The 25,839-nt window shown below is 40.1% G+C and overlaps 1 protein-coding gene across 4 annotated transcripts in view; it reads left to right on the top strand.

Moving 5' to 3' along the window:
- Window positions 1–2,456: 2,456 nt before the first annotated feature.
- slc38a3b (solute carrier family 38 member 3b) overlaps window positions 2,457–25,839 on the top strand; it is a 53,583-nt gene continuing 30,200 nt past the window's right edge. Inside the window, exons 1-5 of one of the 4 annotated variants that reach the window (XM_036571319.1) lie at window positions 9,514–9,744; window positions 10,392–10,490; window positions 24,125–24,264; window positions 24,693–24,710; window positions 24,849–24,930. In XM_036571319.1, coding sequence (XP_036427212.1) covers window positions 24,161–24,264; window positions 24,693–24,710; window positions 24,849–24,930 — 204 coding nt within the window. In that variant the 5' untranslated portion in view covers window positions 9,514–9,744; window positions 10,392–10,490; window positions 24,125–24,160. Of the gene's footprint in view, window positions 2,559–9,513; window positions 9,745–10,391; window positions 10,491–24,124; window positions 24,265–24,692; window positions 24,711–24,848; window positions 24,931–25,839 lie in introns of those variants that run through there. The other 3 variants (XM_036571320.1, XM_036571318.1, XM_036571321.1) reach the window with 3 other exon arrangements.

The raw sequence follows: 25,839 nt of genomic DNA on the forward strand, positions 1-25,839 counted from the left end.
AATTCTGACGTGGTATGTTTCTTCAGAACGGAGCATTTCACACCAAACCACTGAATTTCTTTACATCTAAATGATTGAAAATCTGAAAAATTGGTGGAATTCCCCTGTAATGTGACAACTGTGGCTGTGCATAAGAAGCTGTTCATGGAAATGATCCTTTACGAATTAAAATGCTGATCTATTAATTGCCCTCAAAGATGCTGAAGAGTACTTTTTTCATATATTTACAATCTTATGTTACAGATGTGCACTGGTTTACTCTGACAGATGAATCTGAACTGCGGCCATATGATTCCAATCTCCTTCTGTTCCTTGATGGTAGCTGACAATGAGAAGGAATGACTTGCTCTGTCTGAACTGAATTGAAGTGCCTCAGGTTTTGCTGTTTACTGGTTACAGTCAATGAGTTTTTGATTAGACCAACTTAAATGGGCATCATTCATCTGATAAATGGTTTCTTCTCAGCTTCCATTGCCTTAAATGAGGGTATGGCCTCCACAGCCACCTGACTTCTCATTTCGACTGCCTACATAATGCAGAATGCAGCTATGAATGATGGGATTAGCGCAGGTGTCTGTAATGAAGCAGTTTTTTACACTGCCAGCATCAGTGTTATCAGACTGCCATAAAAAACACCCCACTATCCGTCCATCTCCATGGTAACCAGTCTGTTGGAGATGGCAGATGTCATGTCACATGAAACACCGTGTTTGGTGATCACAGTGATGCTCTTTGTCAAGCCCTTTGGTTTCCACAAGAACATTTAGATGGATTGTGTTTCAAGAGCAGTTTAGTTCAGAGGGAGAAGATACAGCATTGGCATTAAAATCTCATATCCTGCCTTCCTTTCTTTGAGTTAGTCTGTAGTTAATCTGTAGTTTACTACCTTTCATCTACTCTCCATGACTGACTGTTTAACTGTAAGTGGAGTGCAGCTGGTTGGAACAAAAGTGCAAAATATAGGGGGTCCTGGGGGGTCTGGGACCTCCTAATGAACCTTTTGGAACCCCCTGAATGTCTCAAAATCAAAATTCTGTGGAATCTCTGAAAATAAACTTATTATAATGTTACGCTGTCACTGTTTAGTTTTGAGCTTATTAGTTTTGACACTATTCGAGCTTTTGTCTTTGGTATACTTAACTAACTAGTGATGCAGCACTGGTCTGCCTCAGGGTGGCGCTGTAGCAAATTAGTTCACCCAGTTGGTCCGTCATAGCCTAGCAACTGTAACTATGCCCCGGATTCCTCTGAAAAACTTTACACTATGCCATAAAATATTTGTAAACCTGAAAACTTGCCCAGTTTTGCCAAGAGATTGTTGGAAAGAGTGAACTAAACTAGCCTCAGGGCTGCTATGGCAAGTGAGCAGCTGGATTAGCGAGGCAATATGGGGCCCCACAAACACCAGGGGGTATTTCGCACACCGGTTGGAACAGTACGCTGGTTCACTGGAAACACAAAAATAGATATCACTAATGGTCACCCAGCTAATCATGCTTCTGTTGATGATGCCTGTGCTCAAAATAGCATACTTTGCACTGTATACTGTACCAGTATATACTGAGCCAAAACATTATGACCACTCACAGATGAAGCGAAATTCCCCAGATCTCAATCTGGTTGAGTATCCGTGGGATGTGCTGGAACAACAAGTCTAATCTGCACTTTGCAACTTGCAGGACTTAAAGGATCTGCTGCTAATGTCTTGGTGCCAGATACCACCGGGACACCTTCAGAGGTTTTGTAAAGTTCAGGCCTCAGCGGCTCGAAGCTGTTTTGCTGGCACAGGGAGGACCAACAGCATATCAGGCAGGTGGTCATAATGTTTCAGCTCATCAATATACTGTATATTACATGCTACATCTCAACACAGAATACAGTATGCAATAATTACCACTGTGTACTGTACTGCAGGGTCACATGGCCACCAGATACGTCGTTACGTCCATGGTTAGGTCAGAGCCGATTTATGGGGAGCCTGGCCACTTCTTATTCCTCCCCATTGTACCAAAAACATAATGACAAATGTAGGACACCTGCAAACAAGTCCTCAATGAAATTACATACTTTTCTAGTCTTTCACAAAGAAATTTCCTTTCATTTCCAAAAGTATACATTACAAAAAGTAAACAGATGGTCTACATAAAAACAATGAAAACAATATCTTTCCATTTTACATTCTACAGCAAACAGGTTTTGGGGTGTAGGACCAATACCAGTTTATGAGGAGCCTGGCCACTTCCTATTTCCCCCTGTTATATTAAAAACAGGACTGCTAAACAGCAGAGGGCGCCAGCGAGTGAGTCCTCAATGAATGGGGTTAAATGGAGCTAAACGGCTAAAAACGAAAAGTTGAAATAGTTTCTAATCTAAGAAATTAGGAGGATGTATTTCGGTAAAAAAGCAAAAAAAAAAACAAAAAAAAACTCACTTGTATGTTTCCTTTTTTTCTACAGCAAACATGTTTTGGGCAGCAGGATGCTAACATTACTGCTGTTGAGTGCTGATTGGCTGGCGACTGGAGCAGCTCATTGACCGTTTGTGCTCACTGACATCAGGTTTGTGAATGAGGCACCGGATATGATTATATTCTTTTATCTTAAAAATGTTTAAGCTTTTGTAAACTTTGATATTACTAAAATGCTCCACATTAAGCCATTCATTTTGGACTTGCTCGAGAGCGCCCTCTAGTGTTTAAGAAACCCAGAAAACATTACAGAGTGCTAATTCTCCTCTCTACAAGTTCTCTGGTAGGAGAACCAGTGCTGACTGGTTGGCATTACTACTTCTGAGTGCTAATTGTTTGGTAAGCTGATCATTGGCTGAGTAAAGCAGTTCACACTCACTGTTGTCAATTAATGTACATAAAGCAATGTTAGAATGTCCTACAACTGGAGTTCAAATGTGTTTAAAAAACGACAGCAGTGTTGAAATGTTTTCTGCAGTTCTGTGTACAAAAAAGTTCGACCATTTACAAATGACAACTTTGCACAAAAGCTGCAAAGGAAACCCATTCTTTTTTGACTCTCTCTGGATCGCCCCCTAGTGCCGGACCGACCCACAAGATGTTATCAGCTGTTAATTCACCTCACAAAAAATTCTCTGGTTACATTCTCCTGAAATAACAGTGTTACACAGTGTTATGCAGTATACCACAAAACAGCTCTGGCTGCATACTGGAATATCTGGCTAGAGCAGAATGCAGTCTGGGTATCTGTGGCCTACTGGAGAAATTCATGTTAATACTGCATATTCTGGTCATACTAACCATAATTCATATCACTTTAAATGCAAAATTTTCCCCCGAAATGAAATGACCTTTGCCTTCTTTTAAAATATTTTCTGATTTTTGATTACATCAACCTGCACCAAATAATTTTAACCAATAATTTCATGTTTCGCCTCCCCATTTAACACCTCACCTACCATCAAGAAAAGACACTCACCTGGCTCAGAGACCCTCAGTGATATCGTGTTTCATATGGAATTATTCATAATCAGTTAGTTCTGACGACGCAGTCCGATTGGTTGAGAAGTATTATGATCGTGCTCTTATTTGTGACGAAGTTACTACTTTAGCACACGCAAAAACAGAAAACGGACACATCAGATAACTTCTATAAGATAATATTTGACCTGGAACTGGTTTGGTCAGATCCTACAGAAGAGGACGGCAGCAACTTTACATCAAATTCCAAATCTATAGTTGCCCCTAAACAAGCTTTTTGGTTGGCAGCTGTAACACAACCACTAAACAAACTTTAATTAGCCAGAAACAAACAGAATATAATTCAGGAAACAAGACGATGCTGCAGCAGTTTTATGGCTCTGTCCATAACGCAAAGGGCTACTCATTTTTGGCAGAAGAAGCTTCTTTGCTTAAAATTGCTTAAATTGCTGTAAAATCTAAAATTGCTGTACTATGGCTGTGATGATCTACTGTACTCACCTTCAACTCTTGCCTGTGACTGCATCACAGCCGTGATGTTATTTGCAGTAACAAACTCCTTCTCATCTTCTATTGCTTTAATGTGTCATAATTTCCCCTGCATGTTGACTATGTGGTTAATAACTTAAGATGGACAGAACACATTGGTCCTCGTTCATCAAAGTTGTGTACAGTCAAATCTGTAAATGAGTGCACACAAATTTCACTGGCAGTTTTGTTATTTATCACTTTCGTCTTTGGTGCAAGTGTACAAGTGTACAAACTCACGTCTGGTAGGAGTTTACATAGTTTAGTTTGAACAGTTTAACAACCTGAAACAAATGCTTGGTTTGTGGATAACTAACCAAACCTATCGTCAATATCATCTATAATACCAATAATAAGAATAAAAATAGAAAATATCTGTAATGCTAATATAATTTGTACACATGGCAATCCAGCACAAAAGTGGATGTACTTATTTTACATGCATATTGGTGTAAACAAATGCTGCAACTATTCCAGGTTCCTTTTAAAGACGTATTACACTGTGCTTTTGTTTTGTACCACTGACACCAAAAAATAAACAATACAAAACACAGCTAGTGTAGAAGCATCTCATACATGCAACAATACAGCGTTTAATTATGCTGAAACATATGAATGAATAAAGGCGGCTCCATGTAAATTATATGTAAATAAGTACTGGTAGGCTGGCGCTTGATTTCACGCGCTGAAACTGATCCATCATTAGCGATCATATCATGTCATACGAAAGTTTGTTGAATTCAGTCACAGAATATTTTGTACATCATTAAAGGTGACAAGTATTCTTTTTTTGCAGGAAAGAATATTAATAGTAATTTCTGTCAAATAGCAAAAAGTTGATGCATAAAATGTGAGAGAAAATGTGATGGTTATGCCATTCCTCTGTTCATTTGTATGAAAAGCCGTGTTTAAAATTGAAAGCACGAATATGTACACTGCAAAAAATGGTCAAGTCAATCTTTTCAAGTGAAATTATCTTAATTCTAGTTGATATATCTAATAATTCTTACTCTGAGATGGTTGTGCACTTATAAGATTATCTAACTTATTTCTTTTTACCCATTTTAAGTAATTTTATTAGTAAAAGTATCTCACTACACTGGCAGATAATCAAGGACATTTCTTAAAACAAGCAAAATTTGTTTTTTAATAATTTTATTTAATAGCATTTTTTAAATAATTTTATTTAATAGCATTACTTAAAACAAGTAAAACTTGTTTGGAAATAAGTTAAATAATCTTACATTAAGCTTACAACAATTACAACAGGAGAAATATTAGATATATCGACCAGATTTAAGATCATTTTACTTGACAAGATAATTAAAATCTGCCTTCAACAGAATCACTAAGGGTTACAGTTGCGTGCCAGCATAAGGTCTCATGACATTACAGATTACTTGTAATACTCATTCCTCGCCTTTAGGGTTAGATAACTTCCTGGTACTTGCCTGAGTAAACACGGCTGGGGTCAATGCAGGCAGAGGCAGATCCATTGATGGACCAGGACTAACTCAGAACTATTCAATTAAAGCAATTACTGCAGCGAGCAGAGCACTGAGCTGGAGGAGAATGTACCGCTTACTGTGACTGTCACACTCGTACACAAACAGAGCTCTGTCCAGTTGCTGTTATTCTCCGTAATGGAAAAGTAATTGCTCATGCTCTCAGCAGTGATGTGAGACGAAAGCAAGGAGCTGGAGCTTCGCTCAGAATCTAATGGGAATCTAATGAGCTGGCATGGCAACCAGTTACAGCAGTGGAGGGTGTGTATGTGAGAAGGGGCCTGAGCATTTAGAGACCAACGACAATCAACTAGACGAGGGGTCGGCAACCCAAATGTTAAGAAGAGCAATTTTGTTCTTTAAACAAAAGGCAAACCACCTTGGGAGCCACAACATTTTATGTCCATTTTACCATCTTGGCTGCAAATATGTCTCAGTATGTGCTGATGTATTAGTATATGCTAACAAATTTAACAAACGAAAATGCAGACTTACTTTGCTCTGCTTTAAGCTTGAGCTCAGCTTTTCAAGCATCTCCAGCAGGAAACTTTTCCAAAAGTGGAACAGTTTCTTTAAAATGTCTCTTACCATTCGGTTTTTTTTTTACCAGGATGAAGTCGCTTCTCATTCTCTTCATTTGAAATTTTCTGCTCCACCTTAAATGGTGCAGTAGGTACCATTTAAGGTGGAACAGGAAAATTCGAATAAGAAGCTGGCGAATGAGAAACTGACTTCAGCTTCGTGACTTTTTAGTGTTTGACAGTTTCTCGTTGCAGATTAAACATATCGGGAAACCAGCTGGAGTGATTATAAATGCAAATAAGTCCATTTGTCTCCAAATTATTGATGTTTGTCTTAAATCTTTCTTTTTGCCGTTTCGTTAGCTACTAGCTAGGCAAGATGTTGTCTGCGTTGCTATAGTGACCAGCAGCTTGTGTGCCAACCTTCAGGGTTAAAGGGTGAATTAACAGTTCTACATTAACTCCAGTGTTTAAAGCCATTTATTATTAAAACTGTGTTGAACGATCAGCAGAGCTTTATTTTACTGCAAAAGGAGGATTATTTTATTTTTATCTAAAAATCTGATTCAAATCTGCGGAGCCGCAACAGGGCAGTAAAAGAGCTATAAAATGTACTTTTATAATATTACACTAAAAAACACAAATAAGAATTTATTAGGTTATGTAGGATAAAACTTGGTTCTTCTACTGGGTGAGGGGGTGGGGTTGGGGTTAGGCTTACTGGCGGGCACAATCACCTGCCCTCACAGGTCAACTTTGGCCGGCTCTGAGCTACACATTGGTATCACTAATAAAAACGAGACTGAATGCACCTCACATATGCTCGTAAGTGCTTTTTTACGCATGTTAGTGTCTATGGCTGCCTCACTGCTAAAGTCAGGCAGCATTCCTTTGCACAAATAGAATGAAGACAGCTGCAGTTAGGAGAACATATCATGGGATAACCACCCCACCACACACACATACACACATCACACTAGCGCACACTTGTCCCCGGCCTATATATACACTCTGTATATCCTATATATATATACTCCTATATATATAATCTGTCCAAAAGTATCCAGACAGAGAATTGAGCTACTTTAAGGTGTATGCATTACTGACAGTCATTCAGATGGCACACCCCAGCTTGCATAGTCTCTGTGGAAAACCAAACATCCACCTTTGGGATGAGTTGGAGTTGCATTTGTGATCCAGAACAGATCATCCTGATCTTACTAACATTCTTACGGCTGAATGCAATCAAATCTTCACAGAAATGTTCTAACATCTAGTGTAGAGCCTTCTCAGAAGAGTAGAGGCTGTTACTGCAGCAAAGGGAGGCAAACTCCCTATTAATACCCTTCATTTCAGAAGAAATGCTGGGGGAGCAGGTGTCTACAAACTTTTGGACATACTCTGTAGAGCCTCAAAAGCAAACACACACATGGAGTGCTTTGAGTCCTAGATATATTACTTTAATAAGACGCCTCTTGGAGATGAATAATAGTGATGCTAAATGTGTCAGTACAGACATCATCATCTGGGGTGAAACATGTCATGGCGCTGTCTTTACCTATTACCCTGTTGTCCCATGATTTTTCAAAATTTCTGCATAAATCAATGGTTGAGGTGTAAACAAAGTCATTCAGGGTGGCTTGATGTGGAATGGTTGATTGTAGAGTAGCTGGTTTCTTTACAGTGGTGGTGATAGGAGCCAGTGGGCACAATGTCTACAACACAAATACAGCCATTTTATTTACTAACCAAAACAACCAGTAAACCTACAGTGTTTCAAGCATCAGGCAGTGTATCTGTAACCACACACACACACACACATCTTCTAAGCCGCTTATCCTTCTGGGTCACGGGGGGAGCTGGAGCCTATCCCAGCAGTCATTGGGTGGAAGGCAGGATACACCCTGGACAGGTCGCCAGTCCATCACAGTGCAGACAGACAGACATACACAATCACACCTAGGGGCAATTTAGCATGTCCAATTGGCCTGACTGCATGACTGTGGGAGGAAACCGGAGTACCCAGAGGAAACCCATGCAGACATGGGGAGAACATGCAAACTCCACACAGAAAGGACCCTGGACATCCAGCCGGGAATCGAACCCAGGCCCTTCTCGAACCCTCTGTAACCACTTCATGTGTTTTATATGAAGGAGCTTTTAGACACTTTTATATCGTCTTCTGTTCTCTCTTCCCAGTGGTTTTCACTGACTGCTTCAAATTCAGTTTCGTGTTCCTTGCTGGGAGCAGGGATGTAGTGGAGATTAAACGCATGTAAATGGCATTTACATAACATAGTTATGTTATAACTGAAGTTTGGGGGATAACATGCCTGAAACCCCTGCTTCTTCCAATCTAACGGCCTATAAATTCATATCCTCACCTTCGTTTCTGTGACGAAGGGTTCGCAGTCCCCACCGCCACCCCATCTTCTTCCTGTTCCTCAGTCCTGCATCAGTCCTACTACAGCAATGAGAGGGTCTGGCCTTCGAGCTACAGGCAGAAGCTGCCTATAGTCATTTAATTTGTCAATGTTGGGTCCCAGTATTGTCATGTTCGTGAGAACAACCCAAAGAGGATATAAAGGGGGACGTGGCATTTTAACAAGAGGGTATGATTTTTGTCTCTTTTTTTCACCAGGGGGGTGGCATCCCCTCACAGAGACCCTCAAACCCACCTTAAAGTGCTAGTTGGGTGAAATAATGACACATGAAGACGTACAAGAGGTTACCAAAGAACAACATGAGAAGGAGAACCAAAAAAGTACTGAGTAATTTAGTACATCCAGCATCTACCACCTGATGTGCGTTATGCTCTCTTCTTGTCTTTTAGGTCTAAAACAAATTGAGCTGACATGTGAGAGGCGTGAGCAACAGCAACACAGTGCTGAACAGAATGGAATTAAACAGGAAAAAAGAGGATTAGGAATTAAATACTCTCAAATATATTAAAAATACCAAGAAAAATACCAAGAAACATATGAATGAATCCAGGTTGTGCTTAAATAGGTTAATCACCCTTTAACTTTACTTAAAGGGCCCATATCCTACATTGCCCTCCCCAAAGGCCCCCTTATAACCTTTATGTAGGTCCATTGGGACCGTTTTCCAACCTCTCTTCATCCCTTAGAATTAAACAGGCTGTTTTTGTTACTGTGCCTTGTACATGTAAATGACCCTCTGCTCTGATTGGTTGTCCTGTGTGCCAAAAAGCAGTCCGGGCTGCAACACTGCGTATAACTTAAGCACAAAAAAGAGGCGAGACTAAGCTGCTCCAGGCTGACTAGGCGGACGTATGTAAATGTTTTGGTTTCTGTGACGTCACAAGGCTGCTTTCTTTCATGCAAGTGAGGGGAATTCAGTTTCCCAGGATGTGGGCCCTTTAACACAGTCGCACCACGCTGAATGAAGTTTTGCATGATATTTAAGGGGGGGTGGTCACTGGGGTGGAGCCTCCCACCCACAACACGCCACCTCCCTCCCCACCCCCACCCCCCACCCGGCTGGAGAGTGTGGTAGGTCCACCCCTGCTGCTACAGAGCGGTTCTCAAAGCGGCTCACTTCACCCACAACATTAGAGCCGCTGAGAAAGAGGGCGCGAGCAACACTAACGTTAAGCAGAGGCGAGGACAACCACAGAGAGGAGAAAGAAGCGCTTTGGAAACGCCAAGTGACCCGGTTCTGCAACAACAGAGGAAATAACCAGGAGACTGTGGTGTATCTCTTATCTTCCTGCCGACTGGTGAGCTTTTTTTATTCATGTTTTAGATAATTTAATCTGGGTTGCATCATTAGGAACGTGTGGCTTTTATTTTGGTCCATATATCTATGATAGGTTAGTCATCTTGAGAAAGGACGCTCGTTTGTGCTGCTCCTGGCGTGGAAACTCAATTTACTGTCTTAGTTTACGTGGATAGGCGGTGTTTTTCCCGAGATAGTCTGCTTTTTTTTTAAAGACTTTGGTGCTTTTAGACTGTTTACCTTCTTATTCGCCAGCTTCTTGTTCGAATTCTCCGTTCCACCTTAAATGGTGCAGCAGTTACATTCTGGCGCCTCAGCCTGAGGCGCCAGAATGTAACTGCTGCACCATTTAAGGTGGAACGGAAAGCTTCAGCTTCGTTTAAATGCTTTCCGGGCTGGAAACTACAGCGATTCGAGTAATAAAATACTCTGAAGTCCATATTTTGAGCCCTTCTTGGTCAGTTCTCTGCCTTAAACCGAATCATTTAGACCCTTTTCCTTTGTGTCTTTGTCTATAACTACCCCAACCATGTGGTTTTATCTCTAAAAGAGACCTCAACCTTTAACAAAACGACATAATGTTGCTCAGGACGAGCTCTTTTACACTGAAACTTCCCCTCAGAAAAAGTGTTCTACGCTTTTCCTCAGTATCCTGCAGCACGTGGGGGTGTATGGTCACTCCATCTGGCGGAGGGGGTGCGCGCACGTCAAAGCGCGCTCTCAAACCGGGCTGAAAACGTAGCTCTGGTAAGTTGAACGCAAGAAAGACCAGGCAGCTGTTTTGGATGGGCGATTAGCGACCATGTGCTCTATTCTAATGCTAAATGAGAGAGTCTATCGCCGCGGCGAGCAGACGCGTAAAGGGGTTTTGTTATGGATGAGGGATGAGGGGTTAACCTCTCGATATGAATGGAAGGAACTATTTCCAAGCAGTTACTCAGTGGTTATCCTACGCACAACACTTCACAAGTGCTTATCTCAGCAGTCTGTGCTTTTTGTAGTTGTCAATTATCATAAAATAGTGGAAAAAATGAACAAAAATGTCTTGGGGGACTATTTTGCCTTGCAACGCTCTGCATGTATCCCTCCGCCATGAATTGATTAAAATATATGGATTATGAGAACGTTTTAGGACAAAACTTTATCATAAAACAATGTCTCAGGCATCATGTAGTGTATTAATAAGCATTTTGGGTAGTAACTTTGTGTGAGAGAGCTTTTAGAGGCGTTCAACTCTTCAGACGTCTGGTTCCTATGACCACCACTGTGAACAATACTGACTCAGTAAGGTTCTCTAGGATGAAGCATTTCACATCAGACCATTGAGTGTTTTTATAGCTTAGCCATTTAATTATGTAGAAAATTTGAAAAAGAAAAACAAACTGTGGACTTCCCCTTTAAAGGGCAATCCCACCAACTTTTCAAAATGCCTGTATAATTAAACCTTCAAGATTTAAAGTCATTCCGAGTGGTCTGATGAAATGTTTGGTTCTAGAGAAATTTACCAGGATTAGCATGGTTACAGATACTCAGCCTAGTCCCCGAGATAGTTTTACAAAGGTTTTGAGACAAAGTTTTGTCCTAAAATCTATTTTTTAGGACAAAATCATGATGTAGAGGCACACGCATGGCATTGTTTACCCAATACTACCCAAAGAAAATGTATTTCCTCATATTTTAAAACTGTTCTACCATTTTCAATGCGACAGGTAAAACTCTAGACTGCACATGTAGGTTCACTGGTTGTTTTGGGTAGTAAATAAAATGGCTATATTTGCGACGCCTGGTTCCTATGACCACCACAGTGAAGTATATCTCTTCAATAGAGTCAATGAGTTTATCTACAAAAACACAATTTTACATCAAACCACACTAAATTGCTTTGTTTTCAATGACTGAGTTGTGCAGAAGTTTAAAAAAATAGTATTTAGAGTGCTAGACTTGTACCCCTGTGGTAAGGTTACAGCAGATGGTCAGAGCGTGTCATCTGAGAGGTTCTTCGTCAGCGGTGACTCTGTGGTAGGCCCCTGGGGTCAGAGGTCAGGGAGAGAGTGGGAAGCCACAGTTTAGACATCTAGCATATTTATGGATGTGTTTTAATTGAAATGGCTTATAGCGACCACAAGGATTTGGATCCTCAACATTCAAAACCTGGGACATTATGGGGACACGTCTGCTGTTAATGTTCGGGCTTTGTGTCATTCACATGCACAGCAGTGGAGCAGTATTTATGGTGATGCACATGTTCATGCTTGCTATGAAAGTCCCATTAAACAGGACACGATGTCATCAGCATGAATGGCTCCTGTTTTTTCTCTCATGAAAACTAAAAAACCTGCAAAAGCTTTGCTTTGCCAGTGTTGATTTTGGTCAGTAGTGGCCAGGCACACATTTAGTGTAGATTTTCGCCTCTTCTCAATTTATTTTGGGTCATTTCTTTTGGTCCATTCGTAATGAAATTTACATACAGTGTAAAGAACAACAGGCATTTTCAAATTATGTCAAAAAACTGAAAAACACCAAAAATGGAGATACAAGTTTTTCTTCTGACAGCAGCGATGTATGAAAAGGGCTTAACATTGTTGGGGTGGGTTCGCTGAAAAAAAGACTCCTGAATAAAATGAATGATCGTTCAACATTTATGTGAACTGAAATTCTGGCTCATACTTACCATGAAAGTTCTGTTAATGCAGTGGTCACCAACCCCTGGTCCTGGAGAGCTACCTTCCTGCAAAGCTTAGTTCCAACTACCATTTGCCACACCTGCTCCAGCTAATCAGCCTCTTCCCAAGTCCCTGATTGGCTGGATCAGATGTATTAGAGTTAAGAAAGGGGCGGGGCAGCTTATTGGATACGGGTTGGATCTAAACTCTACAGTAAGGTAGCTCTCCAGGACCGGAGCTTGAGACCACTGCGTTAAACAGAACAGAAAGTCTTGTTAGCAACCTCAGTATGGATGGACAACAGCTCCTTCATTTCTGAATCAGGGACAAAATACAGTCCTGTGATTTTTTTAATTTTTTTTTTTTCCTCATGAAAACAGAAAACTTGCAAAAGCGTCACACAAACAATTTGCTTTGTCAGTGTCGCCTATGTGCATTAGCGGCCATGCACACAAGCAGTGTAGATTTTTATCTCTGAAATAATGTAGAAAATACACAAAAAAATCGCAGGAATGTTCCTCATTTCCAGCTGTAACATTCATGTCTTTGTATTTCCTGGTAATGTATTGGCTCCTGTTCAGAGATGAGCCCTCCTGGGAATTGTACTGTGTCTTGTGCCAAACAAATGCTGCGTCAGCTTTACTTGGATTTTAACACTTGTGTTCAAACTTAACCGCTTTAATTACCATTAAATTCCCTGGTAAAAGTGTATATGAAAGGCATTTAATGTTCTTGGAGTGAGTTAATTGAAAAAGTCTGATTAAAGCGAACAGTTGTTCATCATCAAATTGAACGCAACATTTCAGTGACCTGCAACACTGACTGTCTACCAGCAATGAAGGGACATCATGGGCCCAGCTTGCCAGATCTATAATTCACTCATTTCATCTGACAGTTCACAGTAAGTTATTTTTCTCCTTTTTGAATGTACTCAGTGGGAACTCAGAAGCGCTCCCACACCTGGGAACTGGGGTATCATGACGCGTGACATCAGCTTATCCCTGTTTGTCTGGTGCCGTCATCGCCTCAGACTCTGCCCTGGACGTAAACAGTGGCGCTCACCCGAGATCAACGTTCACGAGCGTACCGAGAAATGAGAAGTCACTGACCCGTGTCTGATAGGTAGGGGCAGCGGCCACGTCCGGTCTGATGAGAAAGACTCAGGTGTGTGGACCAGTTTGAGGCAGTGCGACTGAGCAAACATCACTAAAGTTCTTCCAGTCCTGTTTATTATGATCCCAAACCTGACCTGACCTTGTCGTGTGACGTGTGTTTGTTTGCTTTGGAGTGACAGGTCGGGTCACCTGTGGCGTCGTTGGTGGTTATTTTTAATATTTTTCCACATAGCAGTAGCTTAAGTAATAGCAGCAAGACATGCTGAAAGACGTCATGTGTTCTGAATTTCTAATCTGTGTCTGTTTTTCCAAAAGCGTGGTGTTAAGTTCACCCAGCTCTCAGAGAGCTGATAGCGTGCTGAATTGTTTCTGGGAAGCCAGACAGTGATCTGCGTTCTGTGTGCTTTCTCAAAGCTGTGATTTCCCAGTGCTCTCATACTAAACCGTGGATTATTACATTACGCACCTTTTTTTCTTTGTCTAGGAAGGGAAATGTGGCCTCAGTTGATAATGTGATTGTTTAGATATCTTCAGTTTTGCTGATGAGAAGCACAATAGCTGCCTGTTACCAGACAGTCACATGTCTCATTGGAAGGAAATTCATTTTGTGTTTAACTAAAAAATCTGAACTCAAAACTGTTTATTCTTTCAGGGAAGGAGACTCTACTATTAAGGCTTAAGTGGTGATGTGGGGTTGTGGTGGAGTGTGAGGTTCCTCTTCATCGGTGCAGCAAGGTGTAAACCTGACCCTAGTCTCCCTTAAAAATAAAGGTTCCTAAATGGTTCTTGGTTTGGGTATATGGCTGCACGATACACTCTCAGAAAAAAGGTACTGAACTGTCACTGGGACAGTGCCCCTCTTGTCACTGGGGTGGGACCCTCAAGGTTACATCTCAGTACCTTTAGTCAGGGAACATAACTGAACCATAATCTATTGAAATTATATTCTCTAAGCTGTACTGACTCCACACACCCCGTCTCGTCTCCAGGCTTTTATTTTACTGTTCTGCTTTAAAACATTCCGTTATGAAAAGGTATAGATACGAACTTTTCACCTGGAAAAACTTACTTAAGGTTCACAATCAGACCTTAAAACCACTGTTGTACCTTTGAGGGAACATTTACATTGTTTGTACCTTGATGAATGAAAAATGTACCTGCACAGAACCTTTATTTCTGACAGTGTATGGCAAAAATATAACATTACAGTATTTGAAGACGTTTAAAACTATGCAGTGTAAGATTTCTTTGTTAAAAATTGAAAGAGGTGGCATTGGTCAAGAGAAAAAAACACTAAAATATGGTTTGCATCACCATGTAAAACCTGAAATAGGCGAGGTGGGTTTATTTATGTAGCATATTTCATACACAATAACAAGGACAAAAATCTTAGAAAACGTAATCAAGAGAAAGTACATCGAACGGAATTAAAACAAGGCACTTAAGTGTTATTAAAATGAGCTTATTAAGGGTAAAGTGCAGCAAGAAGAATATTAATTAAATGATGTAAAAGTCAGAGGCGTCAGGTCTGATTTTGTGAGATTTTTCAGACCATGTCATATGTTTTTACATATTAACGTCTCATGCACAGACTCCAAAAGAAGGTCCAGCTCAATGTTTAAGCGCTATTAACACTATACTGATGACAATATGATGGCAATGGTAGACAATTCATTTATATCCTCAGAACATGACGTCCTTTTGACTGAGTTCTCCTTGAATTCTCTTTCAACGCACTTGCAAGCGCAACCGATGTTACGTGTTCTTCCACATGTGCGTGCAATTAATCCCTAAATCTTACATAGTGCAGCTTTACATTTTAAAGAGGTTCTTTACGCTTTTACATCTATTTACAAAAATTCAATCATTCAAAGATTCTTAAGGTTCTTAACTTATCACACTGCTCCAAAGAACCCTTTTTGGGCCTTTGGAAATGAGGTTAAGCTAACATGACACTTTGAGGGAACCCCCACTATAAAATGTATATTGTAGCCTTTGGAACTTTGTATTTCCAAAAAAGCAACTTTACAGGAAAACTTAAAAACATTCTTAACTTTCAGTGTAAGTCATGAACTGACTGGTCCTATTAGTCAGTTCGTCATGATATCGTGATACAGTTTGAAGGGTATTTTCAAATGATGTAAAAAAAACATTAAAAAATGGAGATTTTGTTTTGACAGCGATGATGTATTGATTATATTATATGCTTGATAAGGATAAATGGACAAAGATAGTTCTGCACACTTTCAACAGAGCCTTCATGAGTGCCTGTGATTTGGCAGAGCACCCGAGTGCTCAGGAACCTCATTGTCACACGGCCCCCGCGTGCAGCAGAGCTGAAACAGTACGGCTGAGCCGCAGTGTTATAATTAGGTGCTGAGTGGCTGTTATGATGGTGAATGATTGAGTTCTATGTAACAGTTGACTCTTCATACAGGCGGGCAGATGCTAATATTGTGATAATAAATATGAAGTATTATATTGTTCCTCTCTAGCTCTGCGTCTCAATCCAGTTAGTGTTTACAAATGACGTGTAATTGCAAAATGGCCCACAGGGCCACCGCTTTGCTGCCTAGGCTGCTTTCTGACCGCTGCCTGTGAGAGCAGTTCCATTTATTCAGCATTGTTGGTGCTGAAAGGTGGGCAGGCAGACTCGCAGTCCTCGACCAGACGCTCACCTCGGCTGACTCGCTCCCCTGCTGCGTGGAAGAAAAGCGAGAGTGTTTCTGCCCTCCCTTGGGCTAATCCGTGGTATTTACTCCCGGTTTAGTGACACTAGACCTGAGCTCGCTGTGGGACGCCTTTCATGCCTTTGTTTGGGTCGAAGTCGAAGGCCATTATGTTCTCACTGTCATCATTTCTCTGCTTACCTGCCCCTGCTTGTGAGGGAGGTGTTATGTTTTTACAAAATGCTGTTTTCGCTGTCATTTCTGACGGTTGGGAAGAGGCTTTAGCTCTCTTATTATAGGCTCAGGGGATCTCCCTGTGCTACTGTGTCTAAGGTTGAGTTTTATGAGAAAAAACCAACTGTGAGAGCACTACATTAGCGTAAGAGCTAGGATATGAATTTGATATGGTTCACTGTTCCAGATTTGGAATTAAACTTCTGTAACCCTTTGCCCTGAAATCCTGCCACCCCCCCACCCCCACCACTTCTTGTGCTTGTCTCATTGTCAGACCAAAACCAGCAGGTTGAAGCTGTCGGACAATTTGTCTTTACCCCGACATGCTCAACCCGCCGGGCATTTTAAGTGGACACTTTTTGATAACCACTTCACTTGTGTTTCCATGCATGCTTCAGACTGGTAACCATGTGTCCATCTATCAGCTGTGGTCAGGGAGGGGGCAGTATTGGTTAAATGGTTCTTGTTGGTCAGTTTTGCAGTTTACACTACAGGGCCCATAGCATGTAAAACCAAATTGTCCTTGCTTTTTATTCAATTAAAACAGGTTGATGTGCAGATTTTTGTACTCAACTAGTCAAAGGACATGTTTTGTTTATTTTCTAAGTGAAAATTAGTGAACATGTCTACTACTGAGAACACACTTGTGCACATTTTAATGCACAATTACTGTTTATTTGCTGAATTTGATATATATTTTCGGAAAACATTAAACATAAAAAGTGGCCTGTGCAGATATTATGGCACATTTTATATTTTGTTGTTTTTTGGTCTGGTGCATTAAACTCAGCAAATAACTAGACAGTGTGCACTAAAATTGGTAGAAAAATTACATTTTTAAGTTCATTCCATGTAAATAATGTGTTATTTTAAAATAAACAAAATGAAATTTGACCGAGACTTGCACATAAGACTGTTGTATGCAGACATTATTGTAGTTTCTGAACATAATATTCGCTTTCCAGTCCATATATGGAATTTAAACTGGAAAAACAACCCGTTTTGAATTGATTGTTCTTGTGATGTTACAAAAAACAGTGCATTTCCATGCTGTATATCCACCTATTCAACATAAGGCAGTTAAACTCTGCTCCCTTGACCTTGACATTATGAGGATTAAGCCTGGACTGCTTTTCAAATGAGTTATGATGCAGGACACCCAGTAAAAACAGAGGTCATTTACACATATCAGTCTCAAAGGCACAGGGAAAAAAACTAAACAGCCTGTTTAATATGAAGGGATAAAGCGAGGCTGGGAAATCGTCCTGTAAATATTAATTAGGACTGTTTTACGTACATAAAACCACACAGGCTTAAAAAAAATACAAGAAAAGTGTAGGATATGGGATCTTTTAAAACCCCCTGATTTTCAGCGCTAGACATGAATAAATAAGCAAATTACGTAATCGCCAGTTTAACTTGGTGTGGTCTGTGCTTGTAAAACAGTAGTTGTGAGTTTATTGTTTGTTTAAGATATTGTTAAAAATATAGAAACAATAAATTTGTAATAATTTTTGGAGCATAAAACTTTTTCTGCTGGACTTCTGGCTCATTTAGTGTGACTTGAATTGAAAGGGTCAGTCTGGCCCAGAGCAGAAGAGGTGTTTTATTTGTATTAATTAAATTAAACAAGGCCTCATGACAGAAAATCTGTCAGAAATGCTGACAAAGTCAAAATAATAATACATAGAACAAATATGTTGAATGTCTTGTTTTTGCCAATGTACAGAAGAAAACAGCTTGAAACTTATTTTTGAATGAAAATGAGTGAATTGTTGTAAGTATACCGTGATCTGTAATGGCTGAAATACGTGATTACATTAAATATTGATTAAATTGATATTAACTAACCTAAAGATGCTTTTTATGGAGAAACTAAATTGATATCAACTGAGCTAAAGATAATTTTTATGGAGAAAAACATATTTTTAACTACTTTTGGATGGTTAAACATGCCTCGGGTCAGTTTGACCCAGCACATTATTGCTGTTCCTTACAGTTGAACATAACAGGAGGGTCAAGGTAGATAGCTTTTAGTAGTAGACATGCCCTGTCTGATATGATCTCCCTTTGCCTTGTGCCCTCCAGCTGAACCATGTCCAAATGTTTTGAGAGGTTTATTTTAGGTCTGGTGTAGAGTGTGGACACCCACTGCTTGATGTGCCAACATGGTTTAGTGAGGGTGCTGTTTAGCAGGATGTTTATGAGGTGTATTTGGCGGAGGACCCTCGTTCTATGCGTCCTCCCGCAAGTCTCTTCAAGCCGATGAGGCACAAGGTTTGGTATGAGACCAATTTACTTCAGCCTGTCCTCACTATGCCAGACCTGTGTGTGGCCGAGTTTGAACCTCTGCCCAGAAGGTGGTGAACTAGTGCACTGTGAGTGTATACGGTGGGGCATGTCTGCATGAAAAGGTTTCGCAATGACTTAATTTCCTACCAACCTTTGATAGAAAAAAAACAACGCGACACCTCAGAGGCCCACAATATTGTTTATATTTAAACGCTGGCTGACTGCTGTCTGTATCATAGCAACAAGTGACTCCTGAACAAAAGATACAGTGAGATATTTTATCATATTACATGACCGTCTGCTTTTCTGAGCATATCACTCACTACTTGCACTGACCAACCTCATTAAAGGGCCCATATCATACGTTTTTCCCCACTGAGGTCCACATAGGATATTTGTCTGGTTTAATAAACCAAAACAGACGTATTTCATTTCTACATGACCACTTCTTTATCCCTTAGAATTAAATAGGCTGTTTTTGTTACTATGCCGTTAAGACTGATATATGTAAATGATCTCTGTTCTGATTGGCTGTTCTTTATTGCACTTCATTCATAAAGCAGTCTGGGCTGAAACACTCCTCATAGCTTCAGCATGAATGGGTAGAGTTAAGTTGCTGTAGGCTGAAAAGGCAGATATATGCAAATGTGTTTGTTTTTGTGACATCACAAAAATAGTGACTTTAAAGCAGGATGGTTTGCAGCTTAGTTTGGTGTGTTTTGGAACTACATACTCTATCAAAATCTTTTATTAAAAAAAAAGTGTGGGTAAATTCGCTTTTCCTAATTTAGCATAATAGAGCTAGAGTCTTTTCAACTGGATTTACTTTAGCACAGTATGTAGAATATTAAATAAAACCATTCTATTCATAGTTTTTGATGGTATTTTTAATTGTGGAACTAGTGGGGCTTTTTTTTTTTCTGTTACAACTAATCAATGAAATATCACAATACACAGTCACATTATTATGACCACCAGCTAATATCCAGAGTAACCGCCATGTGCAGCATGGACAGCAACTAGACGGACTGGGAGTGACTCAATAAGGTCCTTGAAGGTGGTCACAGGTATCCAGTCATGCACCAACCAATGTCGGACATCTAGCCGTGTGACGTGTCGCATTGTCTTGCTAGAGGATCCCATCCGCCCCGGGGAAAGCAATCAGCAAGTATGGGTGTACGAGATCTGCAAGGATGGATTCATACCCAAATCGGTTGAGAGTGCCTTCCACATGGATGAGCGGGTCCAGAGAATGTCACGAAAACATTCCCCAGACCATAACGCTGCCACCACCAGCTTGTTGACATGAAGTGGTCATAATAATGTGACTCGACTGTGTATGTATCGTTTATTGTGAAAATGTCTTCAAATATCATGATATTACATTTTGGCATATCGCCCACCTTTAGGATACAGGGTTTTTTCCTCTTACACATCTTTGCATTCTGCTTGTCCACAACTCACATGCAAATGTTTATTTAGGACAATAGACAGTATTCTTCATCCACTTGGTTAAATGCTTCTCAGTAAACGTTTTCACTGACTACCAGTTTTCTACAGAATTAACTTAAAGTGCTTCTAATTGTAAATAAATCTCTGAATGGCTTTGGACCAACATACACTGGTGATCTGCCTGAAGTATACGAACCTAATCGGCCTCTCTGATCACTGGGGACTGGTCAGTTAGTAGTGCCCAGAATCAGAACCAAACATGGTGGAGCAGATGTGCTCCAAATGTAGCCGGTCACTGGGGGGCAGTCGTGGGCTGGAGGTTAGGGAACCGGCCTTGTGACTGGTCGCCGGTTCGATCCCCTCAGCTGACAGTATGTGACTGAAGCAAGGCACCTAACCCCCAACTGCTCCCCAGGCACTGCATTTTATCTTAGCACTATTTTTATTTCTTTTAATTCCTGGTTTTAATTTCTATGTGTCTTTTATCTTCAACACTTCAATTTCAATTTTTGTAACTATCGTTGCAAATGCCTTTCTGGGGCACTAGATCTCTGGATGTCAGTATCTTTATTATTTTATATTTTTAAATGCTTTTATTTTTCAGGGTATGTGTGAAGCAAGTTCAAGTTCAGTGTAGCTTTATTGGCATGACTGTAAGGACCAATATTGCCAAAGCATTATAACAGTGGCAACAATGACGATAACAACATTAACATATAATAATGATAATGTATCAAAGAATGACAACAACATTGTTGACTATATTAAAATAAAAAGGTATAATTTATTGTATAATAATGAATTTTACTAATTTGTAAACTTTTTTTTTTTTTAATTTGTGTAGTGTTGGGGGTATGTGGAGAGGTCAGAAGGCTGGGGGTCAGTATGGTGGGGGTATGGGGTGTGGGGGTCAGTAGGGTGGGGATATGGAGAGGGTGGAGCTAACTAGGGTTGGGGTATGGGGGTGTTACCCACTGTCTCTCAGCACTGTGAACTGCCACTCTGTATGAAAAGTGCTGTACAAATACACTTGCCTTGCCTTGTTGTTTTCATGATTGCTAACAGTCGTGCTCCACATATGGCCAACCACACTTACATAGCTGATGACCAGAGACTGACATTGAATTTCTCTGGCACCATGTTATCAGCTGGCAGATGACTCATTAGTGTTGGCACTGCAGTTGGCATCAGGAATTGAGATGATTTGTGAAAGTAGCCTGTACAGAGTGATATTACAGTGCAGAGAGTCACAGCTTCCAAACCCATAACGTTTCTTCTGTAATCAAGAGTTTGCACCCGTTTGCTGCAGCCTCTACTCTTCTGGGAAGGCTTTACACTAGATGTTGGAACATTGCTGGGTGGATTTGATTGCATCCAGCCACACAAGCATGAGTGAGATCAGGGAAATTAGTATTGGGCTCAATACTATTCTGATTCTAATGGTCGTTGCTTTTGTCTGGAGATTATATCTTTTGCTCATTTTATTATTTTTTTTACTCTGATTTGAGAGTCAGTTACAGGTTGCATTGGGCTTTGGGGTAGGAGTTAAATACTGATTCTAGTCTCACGGGGTGGGTAGGTCTCTAGCATGGGATTGGCTGACTGAATGGGAGTTTAGACTACTTGTTTGGCTGTTTGCATTTGCCTCAATATTTCCTGTAGCAACTACACAATGAATCCTTTTCTCAGCTCATTAAATCATTGGTTTTGACTGAATATTGAATAAGTAAGACTGCACCCCTTATGTCATGTATGTATTTACTGTCAGTACCACAATATGGGAGGATTATATGAATATTTATAGATTTTAAAAACATTTAAAAGCCGTTTAACAACTATTACCAGTTTGATATCTTTAAACAGATGTTTTAAAGCTGATGTTTAAGCTTCAACCTCACCATATTCCCAGACGGATTAGCTGCATAAGCATAAAATGTACCGTCTGCTTGTTCTTAAACTGAGAAGAGTGAAGGTCAGAGAATAGAAGTGACTAGAATATTCCCATGGGAGCGACAGTGCTCACTCACGTGCAGTGACCTATTAGCTCTCATTAGCACGTGTTAAAATGTGTTGACCCAGGCATCCTCATTCCATAAAGTCTGCCTATGTAAACCTATGTTAGAGCGTGGGCACTTGGACAGCAGGTTTCTGTTACTGTTGAGTGGTGAAACTTAGCCTCATTTGACCGCCATAGCTCCCTCTGACCGTGGACTGACCTTCTGTCATTGCCAAAAAGAATCCTCTTGCCCGTGACTGTCATACCACCCTGACCCTCAGTAGTGCCCAGAGCTGTGCTAAATTTATTAGCATATAAATACATGTAAAATAATCCCTCTGCCACATTTATTAACCTTTGACTGAGCTTCTCCCCCAGGCTGGCTGCTGGTTCTCACTGCTTGGTGACTCAGCATTTAGATAGCGGCTAGTGTCAATAAATAGTAGGAACTAGGTGTCCTAAGATGCCCCGTATATCCTTACATATAATTCCTCATTAAAGTATTAGAATAAAATCCTTCTTGCTTAGTTATTAGAAGTTATTAAGACAAGGATTAGAATTAAGAAAGGTTCATGCTGAGAAACATAAACACGACAGCCTTACAGCAAGTTTGTGTGACGCATGTAGGACTTTTAACATGTTGCCCTTTGTTTCTCACTGTGATATTATTTTATATGCTACTTTATTCCTCTTGAATAGGCAGTTTAGTGGTTCACACTGCAGTAGATCACGAGGGAAGACTCAGGGCCTGTAGCTTTTAGTTCATTTTTATTCAATATAATCGTTGCTTATTGTATAATAATGCTTATTGAATTTCAACTCAGCAACTGAAGCAATTTCATTGTTAAGTTTTGGTTGTAAACAAGAGTTTAATAACAAAAATGATTCTATCAGGATTTCTTTTCACTGTAGGCAGATACAGCCAGGTGAGCTCTCCCATTGGTTGGGACTTCAGGAGCTGAATGCAGGCAAATGGCCGCTAGATTAAAATTGTGACTTCAGTCTTTTCTAATCATCAATAACTGTTAATGTTGACTTTTTGAACTGGAATTATATGTTTATAAATAGGAGCAATAGAAATCTCAAATGTAATGAAGTCTTTTAAAGCTACACTCTGTAAGATTTTTTTTTGTTGTTAAATTTGAAAAAAGTATCTTTACCAAGTCAGGAGAAGAAATATGGTGTGTACGCACTGCTTTAAGTCTTCCTGTAAAGCCTGAAATAATAATTTAAAAGTCATAGTCATCTGGACGGATTTTGTGGGAGTTTTTCAGACCGTGTCATACATCTTTAAGTATCAGTGTCACAAAAATAGGTTCAAAAAGAAGATCTGGCTCGATGTTTAGATCTCAAAACATCAACATTATGCTGATGAAGGTCTAGTGATAATTCACTTACATCCTTGTAAGACGAGTTTTGACTAAGTTCTCTTTGAATGATCTATGTGTGTGTTTGCAATCAGATTCGTCTGCTCGGGGAAGGGGTCCGAAGCACAACCCACGTTACAAAATGTTCTTTCTGCACATTGCATGCAATTACAGATTTCCACCAGAGAGGTCTCCAAATCCCCACATCTTACATAGTGCAGTTTTAATATCCTGATAGCAATTCTTTCTTAACACAATATTGTACTAATGTCATAAACCATGATGAAATGTGGGGAAATTAGCATGATATTAAATTATCATGCCAGCACATGTCTACTACACGTAGATCTCCATTTTTGACGTTTTTCAGTTCTTGCAATAATTTGAAAAAAACTGTTGCCCTTTCCATTGTATGTAAATTTCATGGTAAATGGACTAAAAGAAACGGCCCAAAATGACTTAGCAAAAAGTCTGGTTCTGTTGACTTACATTAAAAGTAAAGTAGGTTTTTCCTTCTCCTGTAAAGTTACCATTTTGGAGATTCTTCCGATAACAGCAAAATATTTACTCTTAAATATCTCTCTATTCTACAGAGAACACTGAACACACACATATAAAACCTGTGCAGCATGGAGCCTGACCAGTCAGAGATGAGCATCCTGGCCAACGGGAAAGGTCACGACTTCGGAGATGAGATGAATGTGCCAGTGAAGGCGCTGATGGAGGATGACCAGTAAGCATGTTTTCATGCATTATTCTAATACTTAAAATTTCACGTTTTCTTTGGCTTCAACACTTCCTTTGGAAAGTAACTGTGGCTAATTACACTGAATGTATGTGTTGCTAACTACCTGCATGGAAAAACTTGGCACTAGACACACAATATGTGATGTGTTTTCTTCTATGCCATTATCAGCCTTTGCCAGTATACTGTAAATGTTGTCAACTCATTGTTTGCAACCTATAGGCTGTTTAATATAGAAAAAACCTTTATTTACAGTATGTTAAACGAGTAATGGTACTTGAAATTGAAACGTTCTGCTGGAATGGAGTGTTTTCTTGTTTGTTTGTTGTCTGTTTGTTTGTTTTCTAAATGCATGTTTGCCCTGTTTTTGCACTTGCATTGGATGATGGATCCTCTCTCTCTCTGACAACCCTAAGAAATGGTACTCAGAACAGGTATGTTAAAGCTTTTAAAAGAGCTTGCAGTTTCATTTTAGCTGCTTAGTTAATTAATGCTGCCAAATTTAGGAATTCAAATTAAATGGCAGATATTTTGATGAAATTAATGAATAAGAAATGCTCTGTTTTGAACAGATTTGATGATCCAGAGGGGAACTTAGCCGAGAATGTGGAGTTCCTCCCCAATGGCGAGGGCAAGAAGCCACGTTTCACTGATGTAAGTGTGAATGACCTTTCATCCTAAAGCCACAGGAAGCCACTTGAGCACATTCAGAAGCTAATCTAATCGCATCTCCTTCTACAGAAATGACATTAAATGCAGTTCTGTGCTGGTGCTCCTGCCTTTATTTAACACATAGAAGATGTATATTTGAATTAATGAGTAATAGTGACAACATTAAGGATCGCAAATGAATCATTTCTAATGCAGTGTTTCCCTCCCCCCACACTTGGATTTCCCCAGAGTATATTGGCAGCCAACCAAGTATAGTGTGCTATATTTTAATGTTTTTTTTTTAAATACAAGATACACTTGCCTTTGAAATGAATATCCAGTTAAGTACAAAGGAATACTGAGATGGCTCTGATATCCATACCTCCCACCCAAATGTAATGTTAGTTTATACCAATATACATTGACTGGCCAATTCATTAAGTACACCTCTCTGTATCAACACTCATTGTCCATTTTATCAGCTCCTCTTACTATATAGGAGCCCTTTGTAGTTCTACAATTACAGACTGTAGTCCATCTGTTTCTCTGCATACTTTGTTAGCCCCCTTTTACCCTGTTCTTCAGTGGTCAGGACCCCCTCAGAGCAGGTATTATCTGGGTGGTGGATCATTCTCAGCACTATAGTGTCACTGATGTGGAGGTGGTGTGTTAGTGTGTGTTCCGTTGGTATGTGTGGGCCAGACAAAGCAGCGCTGCAGGACGCTGTTGGCTGGATATTTTTGGTTGGTGGACTATTCTCAGTCCAGCAGTGACACTGAGGTGTTTAAAAACTCCAGCAGCACTGCTGTGTCTGATCCACTCAGACCAGCGCAAGACACACTAACACACCACCACCATGTCAGTGTTACTGTAGTGCTGAGAATGATCCACCACCCAAATAATACTTGCTCT

Source organism: Colossoma macropomum, unplaced genomic scaffold (genome assembly GCF_904425465.1).
Source record: "Colossoma macropomum unplaced genomic scaffold, Colossoma_macropomum, whole genome shotgun sequence".
NCBI lineage: Eukaryota > Metazoa > Chordata > Actinopteri > Characiformes > Serrasalmidae > Colossoma > Colossoma macropomum.